This window comes from Jaculus jaculus, chromosome 1 (assembly GCF_020740685.1).
Source record: "Jaculus jaculus isolate mJacJac1 chromosome 1, mJacJac1.mat.Y.cur, whole genome shotgun sequence".
Taxonomy (NCBI): Eukaryota; Metazoa; Chordata; class Mammalia; order Rodentia; family Dipodidae; genus Jaculus; species Jaculus jaculus.
Genome location: NC_059102.1, coordinates 67,597,030 through 67,615,774, shown reverse-complemented (window position 1 = coordinate 67,615,774; position 18,745 = coordinate 67,597,030). Strand labels below are relative to the sequence as shown.

Sequence of the window (18,745 nt, the reverse complement as noted above, 5' to 3'; positions counted from 1 at the left end):
AGTATAGGAAACTGAGCTGATTTTAAGAGAAAAAATAATATTAGGAAACAGAAATAGGGGTTTTGTGATAAAGTAGAACTATTTTCTAAGTTAAGAAAGACCTAACTTAGAAATTTTGAAGCTATTTTAATTTTTTTTCTCTCTCTAAATAATTTTGAAATAATGCCTAAAGGATAAAATGCCAAGTTAATAAGAAAAGTTTAAAATGACTGAGAATGTAAACATTCACAAAAACAAAAAAAGAATAAAACAGAGAGACAATTTTCATGGAAAGAAAACACCATCAGACAGTTCCCCGGGGGGGGGGGGGGGGAACACTGCAGGTAAGCCAGTCTATTAAAACTACTCTACTTCACTGCTGCTCAGAGAAATCAAACCTAGACAGTGAGCTATCAGGTTTTCACCTTGTCATTTCATGCCACAACCAACTTAATATGAGTAGGAATTTGAAGGGCTACAGAGATGTTTCCTGAGAAGGAGCAGTAAGATGAGAAGGTTAACAAATCCCTATGGGCCATGGAAGACAGAATGCTAGTTTTCTCTTACAGTAAGCTATCTGGTTGTCATAATCAAGAGTTTCAGAAGTCACAACATAGTTTAATTTGCTAGTAACTGAAGCAGTCATTGCTGTTAATTTAAAATGATCTCTGCCATGCCCTCTGTTGACTGTTGTCAAAGTACTGATCAGGTAGGCTTCAAGTGGGATGTCTCTGGAGCTAACCCTGCACACTCACTGTGTTTTGCTAGTGATTCTCAAGGAAAGGAAGAATCACAGGAGTCAATTTATATTTTCCTCTCTGTTGTTTGTTCATTTCAGTGTGGTTCTACCTGGATCAAGCCGACTGTTAAGTGAGCTTCACCAAATGAGATATTTTCAGGCAGATTGTCTGGGATGAGATGGGAGCAGGTGCTTATCCAGCCAAAGTGGACCTATGAGACATGACACAGTGCTGATACATCCACAGACTCCATAATGCTGGTTTCCATCACATGGTGCTCTGTGTAGTTATTTCTTTGGCTTTTTTTTTTTTTTTTCTCAGTTTTTCGAAGTAGGGTTTCACCTGGTCCAGGCTGACCTGGAATTGACTATGTAGTCTCAGGGTGGCATCAAACTCACAACAATCCTCCTACTTCTGCCTCCCAGGTGCTGGGATTAAAGGCATGCACCACCACACCCAGATTTCTTTGGCTTTTTTATGAACTAGCTCAGTGCAGCCTACCTCTACCACTTGAATGTGAGCTCAAAGAATTTGCAATAGATTTGAGTATTAAGTAATTTGTTGTTCTAACTAAACTCTATGTACATCTTTAACCTTCAGTATGTAAAATGTATGTCTTTTTTAATTTGCCCCAGTGGAAATAGAAGCAATAGCCATTAACTTAAAAACCCTGCTAATCAAGAGATGTAGAATAGAAGTACCCAGCATGTGGATTAAGGGAAATTCCCCAACTCCTAGACATTTAGTGGAGGAAGAAGAGTGACAATGAAGTGACTATGGATAGAGTTAAGTTTGAAACATGACAGAACCATTTTCTGAAGGTAGTCAGGGGCAGTTTGTTTTGGTCATGAAACATCAGTCAAATCGGAGAGTGAGGAGTTGGTGGTCTCTGTGAGCAAAACTGTCCTAAGGTGATGACAAAGACTGATGGATGTGGATGGAAAACAAGGAGGATAGTATGGAAGTTCAATGAATTGAAAATCAATATTGTATACAGAGGGTGTTAAGCATCTTAAGCCACAGAGAGCAAGTAAGGAGTTATAGAAAAAGAGGAGTTCTGTATATAAATTAAGCCAGATTTCAGATCACTGACATGTCAGCATAAACAAGTAGGATATGACACATAGAATGATGGCTAAGTAGAAAGATCAGTGTTATGATATAGACTTTGAACAAAGGTTGGCCATGTGATATGACTGAACTACAATGCCAGAAAATATTAAAGTGGTTCTTCTACTAGTCAGAGAGGATCGCATGTGGGTTGTGTTTCCTCTTCCTCATGTGTCCTGCTGCTCTTCTTCCTTTCTCCTTAAGTTTTCCTTGTAATATCTCTTTTCCTTCTTTAACCCACTCTTCCCCTGGCTTACTGCATTCACCTTACAAGGGCCTCAGCTCTGACCTCATCTGTGCCTAGAAACCCTAGACCTGGAGGAAATAGGCAAATACGCTCTGTATTTTTGCTTCTTTAAACATCCAGGGCAGGTGGACTATGCTGACATATGTGCAGACTCTGTTACAGGGAGTATGCCAAATGTGATCTCAAATCATTGCTTACAAAGATTTGCAAAGACTAAGAAAATTATTGAGGAAACAATGTGTATCTAGCTGAGTTCAGTGTGCTTATCATTTCCATTCCTGTTGATTTATCTTGGTAGCAGAAAGAGAATGGCTAGGAAGCTAATTATTTTTTATCCCTTTTAAGTAGTATATCTTCTGTCTTCTTGCTTTGCTCTGGGGTAAAGTTTTGAGCATTTTAAGAGATTTTTGAAGACTAAACATGTGGAGGATATTAGGAAGATACATTCTTTCTCTCCGTGAGCAGTTCAGAGAGGCTGGCATGATTTTCTTGTTTCTTAATAGAGCCTGTGTGGATTTGGAATCGTGGCTAGATTAATAAATTTGCAGGGCCACAGAATGGAAAGATTTCACTAGTATTCCTGTTGGACCAGATGTTTGAAATAAGCAGAAGGCCTTACCAGGGGATTCTGTCAAAGTGTTTTTGACACCAGTATGGTGGCTACACATATGATCAGATCACAGTAGGTGCTTATCTTATCCTCTGTTTACAAACCCTGGGTGATATGTGGAGACAGAGGCTCTGAGAGGTTCAGCCCCTTTCCCAAGGTCACACAGAATATTTGCAACACAGACATGTTTCAAGCTGATGTCTCCAGCTCACAGTTTGTCCCTTTATCACTGGACCCCACTGCCATATCAGCATCTTCTCCTTTCCAGATCATCTGTAGCACATTTTCAGACTGCAGGTTGTGAAGAACTCCTGGACTTTAACAGTATTTCTCTGCTTGTCCCTCCCCACCAGGAGTTTGGCACAGAATATTTTTGAATCACACAGTGTTGACATCAGAGAGGACATTCAATAATGTGATGCGCCTGGATATGCAAAGCCAAGCACAGCATTATCCTAAACCATCAAGGGAGGAAAGATACATGCAAAAGACCAGACTTGCAGATGACTTTCATAAGGCTTCAGACTATCATTTGGGTGGTTGCACTCATCTGCTCAGTATTTACACATAAATGAAATAAATAAATAATTGAGGGAATGTGCTCCTTTCCCTTGTTAGGGATTTAAGTTTGTAAATTATTCAATGTTTGATAAGCTTTAAATGGTAATGATATTACTACAAATTTTATATTGTCACAGGTCATTACATAAAGTAATTAAATGAAAGGAAATAAACTCACCCTGTTCTTTTAAAATAATGATTTTCAAGAAAATAATGTAAGAGGTCTTCTTTTGTGAATGAACATGTTTGAGAAGAAATAGTGAAACATGATAACAATTAGATGTCATCATGTGTAGTTTCAAAAGCAGACTTTGATTCTGATTTTCTTTTCTTCCTTCTTTTTCTTTTTATGTTAGTCAATTTCCTAAGCAGAAATGATGCTGATTAACTTGGTAGCTTGTGTGGAAATTTTCTGTCATGTATGTCTCTGCAAGAAGCCCTGCGAGCTACTATGAAACGTGTAGCTGGCAGATGTTGTTCTGTCCTGTGACTTTGAAGATCAGGGTTAAAAAAGTATTGTGAAGGATCATAAACTGTGCTTTTCCCCTTTATTTTATAGACAATCATGTATGCATTTTGTGTCTATCCTGTACAGCCCTGGCCTTCCTTTCATTTTTTTTCTTTCAATTTTTTTTCTTTTTTTTTTTTTTCCTGAGGCAGAGTCTCACTCTAGCCCAGAATGATCTGGAACTCACTCTGTAACCCAAGCTGGCTTCAAACTCAAGGTGGTCCTCCTACCTCAGTCTCTGGAGTGCTGGAATTAAAGGTGTCTGCCACCATACCCAACCTAGCCTTCTTTTTTTTTATTATGTATGTACAGTGTGTATACAGCCATGTCGGTACCATCATTAGCATCCTTCCTGTCCTCCCCCCCTCCAAAGGGACCCTCCTCATTGGGGAATGTGGGTCTTGGCATTGTGGTGTTAGGCATCATTTATGGAGAGGAGGCAATGTCTCTGTGCATAATGTCCCAACATGTAGCTCTAACAATCTTTCCATCCCCTTTTCCATGAATTTCCCTGAACCATGTTGGGTTCATTTTAGGTCTACTTCAGTGATGAGGTTTTGGGAGTCTCTATGTCTCTGGATATCTGGTTTGTTAGGAATTGAGTGTTCTGTGTGTTTATCTCCTTCACCCTTGTGCTGTTACCAGGTTCACCAAGAAAGCAGCACTCTTGCTTATTTCCCCAATTACTCTATGATTTCAGCTGGGTCCCTGGTGAGATGTGATGGGCTGATTCTCTCCTCAGGTTCTGCATCCATTCGAAAAAGAGAAGCAAGTTCGCCAGTGGAGCGTGAAGTCAGCACCAGATAAATGGGATAACCATTATTATTTTAGAGAGAATTTAATAGGTGTAGGCTCCTTTGTAGCCCATGATTGGTGGGAGCTCAATAATGGATATGGTTTTGACTTGTTTTACAGATCCAGCTATGGATTCTATTGTACTGAGTGGATTCATTAGCCAAATCAATAGCAGTTGGTTACCCACCATGGTTTTGTGCCACTATTGCACTTGTGTGAATATCACGTCAGGTTGTTTGCTGTTGAGTAGCTTAGACCATGAATTGCTTAGGCAGATGTTGGTCATTTTCCCCCAGTTACTCATGTAGCACCTTCTGGCGCTAGACGATCTAACTCTCTGGGGATTGACTCTCTTCTAGATTCCAGCCAGGTCACTTCATGTTCTGTACCAACAGCATATGGTGTCTTCAGTAGTAGGGACTTGACATTTACCTTTGGTGGGTCATCAAGTACCCTGACAGAAATCTGTCTTCTTTTGGGAAACCTTGTAGGTCTGCTGATCAACAGCTCATTGTGGATGTTAAAAGTAGCAGAATAATAAAGTTATAAAAGCTATTGAAACTGATGTTCAAATCTCTGGTTTCATATTGACTTTTGACAGAGGGAAGTACCAAGTTGTCAAAGAGGAATAAGCCTTTGAACAGCAGAGCTGTGAAGTGATAGATATAAAATATTGTCCTTTTGGGCTCTTGGGTAACTATTTAGGTAAGAATATAGCCTTTGAAAGCTAGCTTACAGTTGAGGCACAGGACCCTGTCAACTGGCTCAGACCTGTTCCTAGAGCAAAGGGATATTTTCACACAAGCCAGAAAGAAAGATAATCACTGCATCCTTGTGCTGTCCTTGAATGATCCCTTGATGGACTCCTGCTTCACTGCTGTGGAGACTACAGTCATGGAAGGCTCTTGGGAGCCTCAGAGGACTGGCTCAGCTATGCCTCATGGAACTCAGCATTGTACCATCCCTGCCCCCACCATATAGTGCAAGTAAGGAAAAAATGTTTCTTAAACCCAGGATAGAAATTTTTTCTTACTCAATTCACAAGTTCTAAATTCTATAACCCTAATGAATGATTTCATTTAGAATTTCCCAGATCCTTTCAGTGTCATGGCTTGACATTTTCCTTTGCTTTTGCTCTTCTGTCCTCTTTGTCAGGTCTCATACATCTGTCCAGAATCAACTCAAAACAATGCTTTCACTCATTCCCTGACCCCAGTCACACCATTTCTTCTTTGTGCTCCTTTATGGATATGGTGTTCTGTATTGACACGCCTGCCTGTGTTTAGTGCTCTGGGAGGGTAGAGGAGAAGCCCCTAGAGAAGGGCGGCCTAGGGGAGTTGTTGACCTGGACCTTGAAGGATTAGGGGCTGGAGCAGAATTGTGGGCCTCAAGTCAGACCAATGATGTGCTAGTGGTGACATGAGACTCTTTTATCTGCAGAAGAGAGTATTTGTAGAGGCGTCAAATTGGACAGTTACACAGATTAGGATGTGCCATCATGTGAATGCCCTGCTGGAACTGGGGCTTTGGCCTGTGGGCAGCATTAGCCAATCATATGTTAGTAGCAGATTGCATTTAAAAGTAATACTTTCGAATAGGAAAGCTCTTGAGACTTGAGTTATAAGAGACTCACTACAGCTTGATCAGAGTTTTCTCTAATGACCACACAAGGGAGGCCAGTCCTGAGTCATACCATCCTACTGGCAACTGCAGGCAGAGAGCAAGGGGGTGACTTCACAGAGACTAGGTGCCCATGGTCACCATGCTCGTGGTCTTTGTTCAGAATGGGGACATAGACTAGCAAAGATTTCTGTCCTTATTTGAGCTTTCTTAGATGCATAATTGGATTCAGAAGTGGTGGGTCAAGTGACAGGCAATCAGAGTCCTCCTTGGGCCTAGGTATAAGCCAGGTCATCCTGTTAACAGAGTCCTTTACTTTGGATAGTGAAACTTGTACTGGTGTCTTCTTTGAGTCTCTTGTACATTTTATAACTATTAATTCCCTCAGAAAAATAGTTGTGTGATTAGTATCCCCTCGGCTGCCTTGTCTCCAGATTGAAACAAAACTATTTTTTAATCATTACTCACATCAGTGTTTCACATTGCTCTTTTGTTTTCCTCCTTGAAACCTCCCTCCCTAGAAAATTACTAAAAAGCAAGTGCCACAGGTCTCCTAGACACACTATTATAGGCTTAGGGCTTTCCAAGAAGAATAGATTATGCCTCATGCTCTGTATGTTCCACTATCTGTGAGGCATTGTGAAAATCTCAGTGCATTTAGGATTTAGCTGGGGATTTGAGACAGCATGCTCATTTCTTCTGAATAGAATGGGCTATAGAAATTATTGTAAGTTTCCATAAAGTTAGAATATTAACTCTTGAAGAAAAGGAAAGGAATGACACCATTATCGTGGTCAGAGTTGCCTACAGGACACAGACAGTTGGTAAGCATGTTGTGCTTCTCATTTTGAAGTGAACTGCTGACTGGTGCTTCTTCCTTCCTCTTTGTTGGTAAGGCTCAGTAAGCTTTCTGCACTTGGCTGAAAGCAGGCAGCATCAGCCTTATCCAGGAACCTTGTGCAGGCATAACCCTAAATCCCAGGTTCAGGGCCATCTTCCCACTCTCTAGCTTCATTTTGCTTCATCTATTCATGCTCCAATTTGTCAGCATGTGGAGAACAAGGAACTACCTTGTAGCAGTTCCAATCCTCACAACCTTCTTTGTGTATGTGTTAAAGCTTAACAAGTATACACCAAGAACATCAACTTGTGATCTGATCCCAAGTGCCTGCTTATAAAGGAATAAGGAAGAGAGGGAGAAGGAGGGAATGAATGAGAATAAGAACGTGTTTCTGTGAAATTCTAATAGTAATAATTCTGGAAATACTTATACACCTAGGGCAAGTAAATAAGTAACTTTGTTTTGAATATTTAAAAAACAGATAATTGTGAATATTCAAGTAAATATATACTTTAGAAAACAAATGAAGTGTGATTTTAGTGATTAATTCATATCTTGGTCATGAACAAATAATTTGTGATGGAAATTTATGATAGTGTGTCAGATACCACCTCAGTGTCTAGGCTGAGTATTCAATTCAAACCCAAGAAGTTTTCTGGGCATGGTGGTGCACACCTTTAATCCCTGCACTCAGAAGGCAGAGGTAGGAGGATTGCTGTGAGTTCGAGGCCACCCTGACACTATATAGTGAATTCCAGATCAGCCTGAGCTAGAGACCCTACCTCAACAAACCAAAAAAAAAAAAAAAACAGTTATTTCAGCAAGTATTTTTATTACTATTACTATTCACTTTTGCTGGCTAGTGTGAGCCATGAATCATTTGCATATAAATCTTAACATGCCCAACTCAAAGCTTTAAAAGTTAGACACACACAGAAGATGGGTTGGGCTCAAGAAATAAACCATTTCACAGATTAAGGACTCAAGTAATTTACTCCTTGTTTTTCTGCTTTTCTTTTTCCCCAGAACCGGATGGAGGAAAGCAAAGCCCTCTTTAGAACAATTATTACCTATCCCTGGTTCCAGAACTCCTCAGTCATCCTGTTCTTAAACAAGAAAGATCTTCTAGAGGAGAAAATTATGTATTCCCACCTAGTTGACTACTTCCCAGAATATGATGGTAAGTAGGTACTCCTGGAAGCCTCGTCACTAAGAGAGGATTGTGCAGCCAACACAGTTTGATTTCATGGCCACCAAACCTGCATGTGAGAATTGCTGGAGGATACATTGTTGTGTCATGTCTCACAATTACAGAAAACATTGTATTATCTAATGTTAAATGTTATGAACAGAACAACGTCTCATGTTTTGAAATAACAAATGAGAGAAAAATAATGCAGTAATTTGTCAGCCATTATTCGTTTTTTCTTTTCTCCCATTTTGTTACCCACATCTGCTATTCTCTGGTTAGGAACTCTTTCTGAAATTCAAATTCTAGTTCAGGCACTTCCTGTTTATAGAATTACGACGATTAGTCACTTGATGGTGGGGAGTTGAACCAAGTTTATGAGATTATGCTTTTTCGACTGTAATATATAACAAGTGTGACATTAACATTAGCATAATGATTGGCACATGGCCAATGTTCAGGAAACATTTACTTTTAGGGATCTTTTCCAAGAAAAGTCCAGCTGTTGACTAGCCTGGTGAGATGCTGGGCTAAACTGACTACTGTAAGCGGGGGATGGGAACCGCACAATCACTAAACATTTTCCAGAGTCTCCAGTACTGCTAACATTTTTCTTCCCATAGGCACCTATGTTTTGAAATTTGAAGGATTTTGACCTCTTAGCCTCCTAAAGTGTGTAGAAAATGTTCATAGGAAATATGGCCACAATGAAAGAAAAAAGGTACTATGTGTGTTGTTCTCAAAGAAATGTAGCAGTCACTTCAGGAGACTGAAAGCCCATATAAGATGAGCTAGGACTGAAAAAAATCTAGGTCCACTACAGTCATATTTTCATAGTTCCACAAGTTCCAAAGTTCTGCACTTACAAGGTCTTAATCATTATAAATGCCATTCCTGTATTTCTCTTCAGGAAGGGAAATTACCATTTCCACTAGAACTTGAGTTGCAGAATTGTTCATAGAGACTGTGAAATTCTGTTCCTGCTATTATGGCTTAATGATTTCATTGTAGTTTTTGTGTACTCAAATAACATAATTTATGCTTAAAAACATAGTACCCTTCAAGTGCACATCAATGATCCTGACTCTAGCTCTGATATGCTTTAGGATAAATCGAAAAATAAACGTGTAGTCCTTTCCTTCTGTTGCAGTCAAGTTGTCATTGCTGCTAGAAATCACCCAACCAAGAGCAGCTTGGGCGGGGGGGGGGGTGGTATTTTGGCTTACAGGCTAGAGGGGGAAGCTCCATGACGGCAGGGAAAATGGTGGCATGAGAAGAGGCTAGACATCACCCCTGGCCAACATCAGGTGGATAATAGGAACAGGAGAGTGTGCCAAACACTAGAAAGGAGGAGCTGGCTTTAATACCTATAAACCCACCCACAACAACACTGCCTCCAGGAGGCATTAATTCCCAAATCTTCATCAGCTGGGAACCTAGCAGTCAAAAAACACCTAAGTTTATAAGGAACACCTGAATCAAACCACCACCCATTCCCAAACAGAAAAATACGAGCATGATTTTAAGAAAATGACTGCCTTAGCAATGCATTAGTCTCTGGTTTTAAATATTTTTATTACTTTTGTGAAACTAGTAAGTTTACCACGGTACACTGATACAGACAGACAATTAAATTTTATATAGGAATTTATTTTTTAATTTATTTATTTGAGAGAGAGAGAATGAGAATGATTGGGCACACCAGAGCTTCATACCATTGCAAACAAACTCCAGATGCATGTGCCATTTTGTTCACCTGGTTTTATATGGGTACTGGGCATTTGAACCAGCACCTGCAAGCTTTGAAAGCAAGAGCCTTTAACCACATAGTCATATCCTCAGTGCCCTGCTTTAAAAGAAAAGAAAAAAAGAGATTTTTATTTATGTGCAAGCAGAGAGATACAGGGAGTGTGTGCACACCAGGGCCTCTAACTGCAGCAAACAAACTCTAGATGCATGTGCCACTTTGTGTACCTGGCTTTATGTGGGTACTGGGCAATCAAACCTGGATCATTAGGCTTTTCAGGCAAACACTTAACCACTGAGCCATCTCTCTTGCCCCAACACTGTTTTTTTATACTTTATATTTTATTTATTTATTTATTTATTTGAGAGCGACAGACACAGAGAGAAAGACAGATAGAGGGAGAGAGAGAATGGGCGCACCAGGGCTTCCAGCCTCTGCAAACGAACTCCAGACGCGTGCACCCCCTTGTGCATCTGGCTAACGTGGGACCTGGGGAACTGAGCCTCGAACCGGGGTCCTTAGGCTTCACAGGCAAGCACTTAACTGCTAAGCCATCTCTCCAGCCCCCAACACTGTTTTTTAATTGCAGTACTTCCATTTAACATGACAGCATCCTTAGAATTACCCAAAAGTTCAGTTCTAAGCATCTAATTCAAAAACTCAAACATTACTTTTGTTAACTGTACAAATAAGAAAACTCTCTGTGCTTTAATAGCTCTTTTCTCTACTAGCAATGTTGAGTATAAGCTCATAGGTATGAGGTCCCAATTACAATAGAGCTACTTTGAAAAATTTCAAGTTAACTGTGTGAAACTCAGCATGCATTTTGTTAGAAATGGTGGTCAGGCCCTCAATAGAACTCTCTAAGGATTCTTTTAACCAGTAAATAATGTGGCTTCTGGAGGGTTTTACCCATAGCAAGTATAGGACTAATTTGCAAGACTAGAGAGAACAGTGATAAACATGAGTGCTGTACACTTGAAACATGTTGGTGTTTTGATATTGTTATGAATAAACTGTAATAAGCCACAAATGAAAATATTCATCATAATGTATTAAGCAAGTGCTAAATTAATTAATTAGGATGATTCATGATGTACTTTACTCAAAGTATATAAATTAATAGTTTTGGGTATATTACACTATTGATTTTTTTAATTATGGTAAAATAACGTATATAACATTAAAATTTCAATGCTAAGTATATAACTGTGACATTAATTACATTTATGCAACCATCATCAATAATTTCAAAATATTTTTACTGTTCCATCTAAACCATAATATTACATTTCCTTCTTCCTTAGCACACAATAACCTTTATTCTACCCTCTGCCTTAAACCTTTTTCAGTGTATTTATTTATTTATGAGAGAGAAAGAGACAGACAGAGAGAGAATGGGCACGCCAGGGCCTCCAACACTGCAGATGAACTCCAAATGCATGGGCCACTTTGTGCATCTGGCTTACATGCATCCTGGAGAGTCGAACTGGGATCCTTTGGCTTTGCAGACAAACGCCTTAACCACTAAGCCATCTGTCCAGCCCTCTGCCTTAAATCTTATAAGTAGTCATGTACACTGTTTAGAACAATGTTTGACAAGGTTTATACATCTTATATCACCTATTACAACTTCATTTCTTTTTGTGCTGAGAAATATTTCATTGTATGGATGGATATACCGCCTTTGCCTTACCCATTCATGAACTTGGGTTGTTTCTACCTATTGGCTATGGTGGCTAAGGCTACTATTACATCTGTTTTTGAAGACCCCTGCTCTCAGTGCTGGTCAGTGGATCAAACACTTGTATAAATGTGAGAGCAAAAATTTGGGTCCCCAACACCAACATAAAAGCTTGATGTAGTAGCAAATACCTGTAATCCTAGTATGCCCACAGGGAGATGGGAGGTGGATACAGAATTCCATGGAAGTTCATGAGCTAGCCCATCTGGCATACAAGGGTCTCCCCATTAAACAGGGTGAAAGGTGAAGATTGACACTTGATGTCATCCTTTCCTCTCCACACATGCAGCATGCATATGTATTAAGTACACAGACAAAGATTTTTCCAAAAAGAAGAGAGCTCCTAATCTGAATTACTTTGTGGCTAGATTGCCTAAGGCAATTGTTGAGTCATGAGAAGTTTCTCTTTCCTTTAGGAGAACTAGCAATCTATTTTCTAAAGTAGCTGGCACATTCATTTACATGCCTACCAAAGGTAGACAAAGGGGACAGCTTCACTTCTTCCAGTAGTTATTTTCTCCTTCCAACTGAAGATGGGGAGGGGTGTATCTATGTCACTCTCATTGACATGTCCCTGGCTAAGTGACAGTGTCTTCTGTGCTTCTTATCTGTATATCTTCTTTGGGAGAAATGTCTGTTCAGTTGTTGGTTCATCTTGAACCTGGCTGTTCATGTTTCTGCTGAGCTGTAGAAGCTTCTTTGTGTATTCTAGATGCTAAGTCCTTGACACATAAATGAATTACAAATACCTTATTCTGATTGTTGTCTTTTTAGTTTTTGATGATATCTTTGGTAATAGAAGGTTTAGTTCAGTGGTGTCCACTTTATCTTTGTCCTGCTCCATTGTTGTTCTACTTATTCTTATTGGGGGCTTGTTTTAAACTTGGGCGATTCTTGGGTTTCTGCTCCCCACAGGACTGGTGTTATAAGCATGCATGGTCATGTGCAGCTGTTGATGTGGGTCCTGGGAACTCATCTTGAGTGGTCTCCCAGGCCTGCTTAGGTCCTCGTGCTTGCATAGTAACCACTGAGCATCTCTTCATTCCCCCCCCCTCTTTTCTTTTGCTGCCTCTGCCATATCTAAGAAGCCACTGCAGTATTACATACAAGTTTTCAGTTTATTCAGATAAATACAACACAGCCCTAAAAGTGTCAACAGCAGTGTTTGGGACATAAGAGAACTCAAATATAAGAAAATACAATGTGCAAAGAATCAATACATAGTGAATTTATACTGTGTAAATGTAGTGTTCTCAGAATCACCAAGAGTCTATAGAAGTACCACTGCAGAGGAGCATTGTTAGATGGACTTGAACTTCAAGAGCAGGTGTTACATTCTGAGTAAGATTGCAATTCAAAGGATGTAAAATGACCCACAATGTCAAATTTTTAGCACACAGGTTGACAAGAGCTATGTCTTTGTGCCTGCTTAATATGGAGCTGAAACATATTAATCTATTCCTCCTCCTGATAGCTTGCAGCAGCTCCCTATCAACCCAAGAACCAGAAAGAAGAAAGAAACTTCGCTGGGCTTTGGGGTCATCTGTCTGTCTGCAATGATCCACATTTGTGGATGGGGGTGGGAGTGGGTGGGTAGGTGGGTGAATAGATGAATAGATGGACATACAAACACAAGTTGGTAAAGCGGAAGACAGGAGATATTACAATCATCTTAGGAACCTGATTATAACAGATCCAGATCTGCAGCGCAGATTTGTCTTCATGAACAATGACACAATATGTAATAACTGAATGAATACATTAACAGATAAGGTAATAAATTGTTCTCATTTCTTGGCCAACAGGACCCCAGAGAGATGCCCAGGCAGCTCGAGAATTCATCCTGAAGATGTTCGTGGACCTGAACCCAGACAGTGACAAAATTATCTACTCCCATTTCACATGCGCTACAGACACCGAGAACATCCGCTTTGTCTTTGCTGCCGTCAAGGACACCATCCTCCAGTTGAACCTGAAGGAGTACAATCTGGTCTAATCGTGCCTCCCAGAAACCTGCCCTTCCCTTCCCTGGTGGGATGATGATATACAGGAGGGACTGTATTTCTGTGGAAACAATTTGCATAATACTAATTTATTGCTGTCTGGACTCTGTGAGTGTGTCCACAGAGTTGTAGTAAATATTATGATTTTATTTAAACTGTTCAGAGGAAAACAGGATGCTGAAGTACAGTCCCAGCACATTTCCTCTCTATCTTTTTTTTTAAAGGCAAAATCTTGTGATTCAGTGTATTTTAAATTCTCAGTCATGCACTCACAAAGACAAAAAAGCTTTTTTTCTCTCTCCTTTTCTATTGAGCAAAACAAAGCTGATTTCTTCTTAATATATGCTTCCCTCATTATTTTTCCCCAGATTACAATGGCCTTTATCCTAGTTCCATTCTTGATCAAGTTTTTCTCTCGAATGATAGGATAGTGTCATTCAATTTAAGCCATCTTTCATCAGCTTAATTTAACAGTTTGTAGTTTTTGCTGAGGGATTATATGTATTACTACTATGATTTTAAATGTTTTGCTTGGGATACACACCTAGTGTCTCTTTTAAAATATATATATATATGCATATGTGCATATATATGTATGTATGTGTAGTCTTGTCTCACTTTGGACTAAGTCACTGGGCACCCATAGAAAGGTTAAGCATCATTTCTTGAGGGGTTTGTCTTTCAGTTATAGTTGGATTGCTCATAGAAATGCATGGAAGTCAGAGGGCATGAGCATAGACATACTGGGGGAGTCCTTGCTTTTGAAACTTATGTGCCATTGTCCTTCCTTGCTTGCTTCTTTTTCTTCTTTTTTATTTTTTCACTCTCTAAATCGCAGATGCCAAATACTATGCCAACAGACACTACATTCCTCAATGGCTGCTACCCAGAACCTTCCATAGGTCGGTCTGCCTTCCTTCCTTCCTTTTTTCTTCTTTGTCAACTTTTCTCCCCTTTTTCCATTGTGTTTAGGCCATAATTTTAAAATAATTTTTATGGTGAGTATGTGTTGCCAAAGCTGGCTTTTTTATTAAAAGACAAAATGCATGAACTTAAAAAATAAGCCAGCATCTTACAATGAAAAAAAAAAAAAGAAGTAGAACTGTGGAGCCTAAGATGGCTGGCTGAAATAATCTGAAACAAATTGCCAAACAAGTGGTAACTATAAATTTGATTCTCGTGGTCCATTCTTCTCTTTGCCCCTGAGGTCATATTATTTAGTGTCAGTGTTCCATGGTGAGTGTCCAATTCGCAGTATAGAAAAGTATCCTGTGTGGTCTGTCATGAAATCTGCTATGTCTCCTTATTGAAGCCAGTTTTACTTACTCTTCGTGTTCAATTTCAAGTAAGTCTGCCAAGAACAGTGGTTGATAGTGTTCTACTGAAACTTGTAATTTGGGGGAAGGGTAAAAGGGTTGTGAATACTAGCTTACCACCTTGGAATCTTCTTCAACTGGTAACTGACTAAGTTGAATTCAAGGAAGATTTGTGGGCCTAACTCTAAAGTAACCTTTCAGTGTCCCGTCAGACATGTATTTATTTAGCCAGACGTACTTATAAGAGATGTTTGGAATTTTGTATGTGCAATTTTTTAACAAATGCAAAAAGTACCATACATGAATCAGTGAGCTTCTGTCAAACAGCCCAAGTTGTAATGTGATTTAAGAAAATAAATGGATTTTTCTAGGGCTGCTGGGAAGTTAGAATTAGACCATAATGCTAATCTCAATAATATGTGGCACTGGTCTAAACTTCGATTTAAATCACTTTTTGGAATAACAAAGAGGAAGGAGAGAACTAACAGCTTATTAATTAGATGAGTACCAAAGTTACTGAAAAGTCATGAAATGTTCTCATTCTTTACTCTCCTGGCCTCAAACAACACAGATAACTTTTTATTCCTTGCTCTAGAAAGCACCTGTAATTTAATTAACAGACTGCCTGTAGGTATAGTGCAATTATGAATGCTCTAATCACTGTACATACATCTCTTGATACTGCATCATCCATACTGGCTTTGTAATCATTAATTTTTTGGCAGATTGAATGTGCTGTATTGATATGTATCTATGTAATTGTATTGTATGTCTTATAGCTAATTCACATTTTGAATAATGTTATTTTATTTACTTTTTTAAGAGAGGAGAATGTAAATTTGTCAGTTTATTTCTGACTAGGGATTTTTTTTCCATTTAGAAAAGAAAAAAACCTTACTATCATACAGAGCGGTACTAGCATCGTGCTGTATAAAATCATTTGCACATTCCTGAGTAGAGGTATACTAATTATAAAGACCCAAAGGTAATTTCATAGCAAAATACAAAAAATCAGTTGGAGCTTTTATACAAACATGGAAACCAACTTTGTAGAACTTTTGCCATTTGACCTAAGGTTGGAATATGAGCTTTTATACAATTCATATTCTTATTTGGCAAATGCAGTTTAGTATTACCTCTCTGATGGCCTTTATTAGAAAGGCAGTTTTAGAAGCTATTGTGATCCACTAAGGATGTTTTATCAGCTAGAGACCACTGCTTGCCTGAAAGGGCGATCTTAAATTTGGTGCAGCAAAAAATCAGAAAACAAAAACAAACAAACAAAATAAAGTAAACAACATTTGATGGCCTACAGTGTGTATAGAGAAAACCTCATCACAAGATTATAAGTGTTAACAGTTTTAAGGAATCAAGATATTCTATTTAATAGAGCTATAGTAGATGTAGTCGATTAATCCTGATCTCAGAGCTCACAGAAGTTGAGCTAAACAGGGAAAGATTATTATATTTGTCTTTATGAAATTGGGATGGAATTTGCTATGCAGAATTGAAGTTTGTGGCTTCACAGCACATCCTGGGGTGCATGACAGGATCCCTTCTTTTGAGGAAGGAAAAAATTGATCACCCTAGGTGCAGTGATACCAAACACCTAAATGTATCCACACTAGTCATTGAAACTAAAAAAAAAAAAAAGAAAAAGAAAAAGAAAAAAAAAAAAGAAATTGTTGTTTCTTTGTTTGGGCTTTTATTGAAGGGTGAGGGGTGGGAAGGGATTCTTTTCAGTTTTGTACAAAAACAACGTTTACTCATGCTTTCTCCTATCGTGATTGCAAGCATTCTAAGCGTGTGCCACTAGGCTCCTGTTGTTGATGCTCGAGGTAATGGAGGCTTGTGGTGAGTTTTATGGTGACTTGGGCATGTTTTATTCAAAAACAAAACACAAAAACATTTCTTCAGCATACCACGGCAAGCAGCCATCTCATGAGTCGGGTAGCACATCGCAGTGTACCAGTTTACAGATCATTTCTTCCTTTTTTGTGTGATGCGGCAGTTCCAACACACAGAGAATTCCTGTTTGTAAATTGGAGGTTTATACTATGCCTTACAGAGCTTACATTCAGAAGTTTGTGCCTCATATCTGAAACAAAGGGAAATAATACCCATTTCAAGCCTGTAGTCCCCTAGAAGTAGTTGGGCTTTTTCCTTAACATTTCCATATAAAGAGCTCTGTTGAATACCAGGAATAGACTGGGAAAAAATTCTTCTTAGGGACCTGCATGTGTTGTTTACCAGCAGATGACATCTATAAAAGGTATTTGAAGAACACCTAGAACTTTTTTTTTTTTTTTGGGGGGGGGTAGATTAGCAGGCCTAATATTTTAAAAAAGGTGATTCAGCTAAAGGGCAATTTACTTTTTGTACTTCAGACTATCTTGATTGTCGAAGTGTACGAACTGTAATTTAAAAATTTATACTGCCACATGATTGTAAATTTTAGTTGTCTTAAGTTAGGGATTGTTGAAAAGCTATTTATGCTGGATCTGGGTCAAAATGACTTGATTATTTGCAAAAAAAAATAATAATAATGGGAAGAAAGGGCTGCATAATGAGGTTCTGCAAGACTTGGATCTTGGTTGGAAATTCCCTCAGATGACCTTTGATGACCCTTGATCTCCCTTTGTTTTCAGTTTCTCAAAAGAATGAATGAAATGAAATATAGCAGAATGTTAACCCATGTAAAAATAAAGTGTACCCAAATATTGTAATGGACATTGCTGCTCTTCTTAAAATTAAATAAGGGTTTCAACCACTTAATTGTTAATTAATAGCATCTCAGTTGATACAAATAGGTGTGCTTGGTATATACATTCATGTTTTCGTCTAAAGAAATATCTTCAGTGAGAAACACATACAAAAATGAAACTAGTAATGTGTGCTTATCTATCTCTACACACCTCCTACATATGTAGTATTACTGGATCTGTCCTGGTACCTGTGTCTTTGGGACCCCATTTTGGTTCCATTTAATTAGAAATAAACAGTTTAGTTGTATGTGATTAGCTAGAGATCGTTGGAGCCAGACGCCTGCTGTTTAGTACTACTAAGAATCTAAACTCATCATTTGTTTTTTCATAGTAACACTATTTCTTGCTGTCTTCCCAACTACCACTGCCCTTCAATCTCATTCTTGTCTCTCAAGTCATATGTTCAGAAAGAGTGTGCGTACACACTTGGCACACAGTGGGTGCTCAGATATTAATTTCCTCCATACCTTCCTTATCTACTATGGAGCTGCCATCTCCCCATATGATTTGAACCCAGTGATTAGCCATTGGGTAAATTTTGGCTTTTGTAGAAGCTTTCAGTAGATAGGGAAAACAAAACAGGGAGGAAGGTATTCTAAAATAAAATATTTCTAGGTTTAAGAAAGAAAGATGGAAATTACTGTGTGACATTGTCTAGGTTACTTTGGTTGAAAAACATTTCTGGTGGATTTCTTTTCCTTAAGGACTCTAAATGCAACTTGCTGGACTCTGCACCTATCATGTTGGAAACCCTAACTAGATCTGTGTATGTAGGGAGTTTTGTCAGAAAACATTTTTAACTTGCAGTATTTAAAAGAATCATATTTACTGTTCTTAATTGTCATTCAAATGCATGTTTTGTCTATTGTTCGGGGATGGGAACTAGTTTTGCAAAAACCACCTAATGTTGTATAATAATGCCCCATTGATCTTGCTGGTTAAAAATACAGTATTTTTGGCCATAATTTTG

The 18,745-nt window shown here is 38.7% G+C and overlaps 1 protein-coding gene across 1 annotated transcript in view; it reads left to right on the top strand.

The window, feature by feature from the left end:
- The window catches only part of LOC101602870 (guanine nucleotide-binding protein G(q) subunit alpha), a 286,062-nt gene extending 268,322 nt beyond the window's left edge, over positions 1–17,740 (top strand). Inside the window, exons 6-7 of the mRNA XM_045146283.1 lie at positions 8,038–8,191; positions 13,497–17,740. Of these exons, the coding sequence (XP_045002218.1) occupies positions 8,038–8,191; positions 13,497–13,687 (345 nt within the window). The 3' untranslated portion in view covers positions 13,688–17,740. The remainder of the gene's footprint in view (positions 1–8,037; positions 8,192–13,496) is intronic.
- Positions 17,741–18,745: the final 1,005 nt, after the last annotated feature.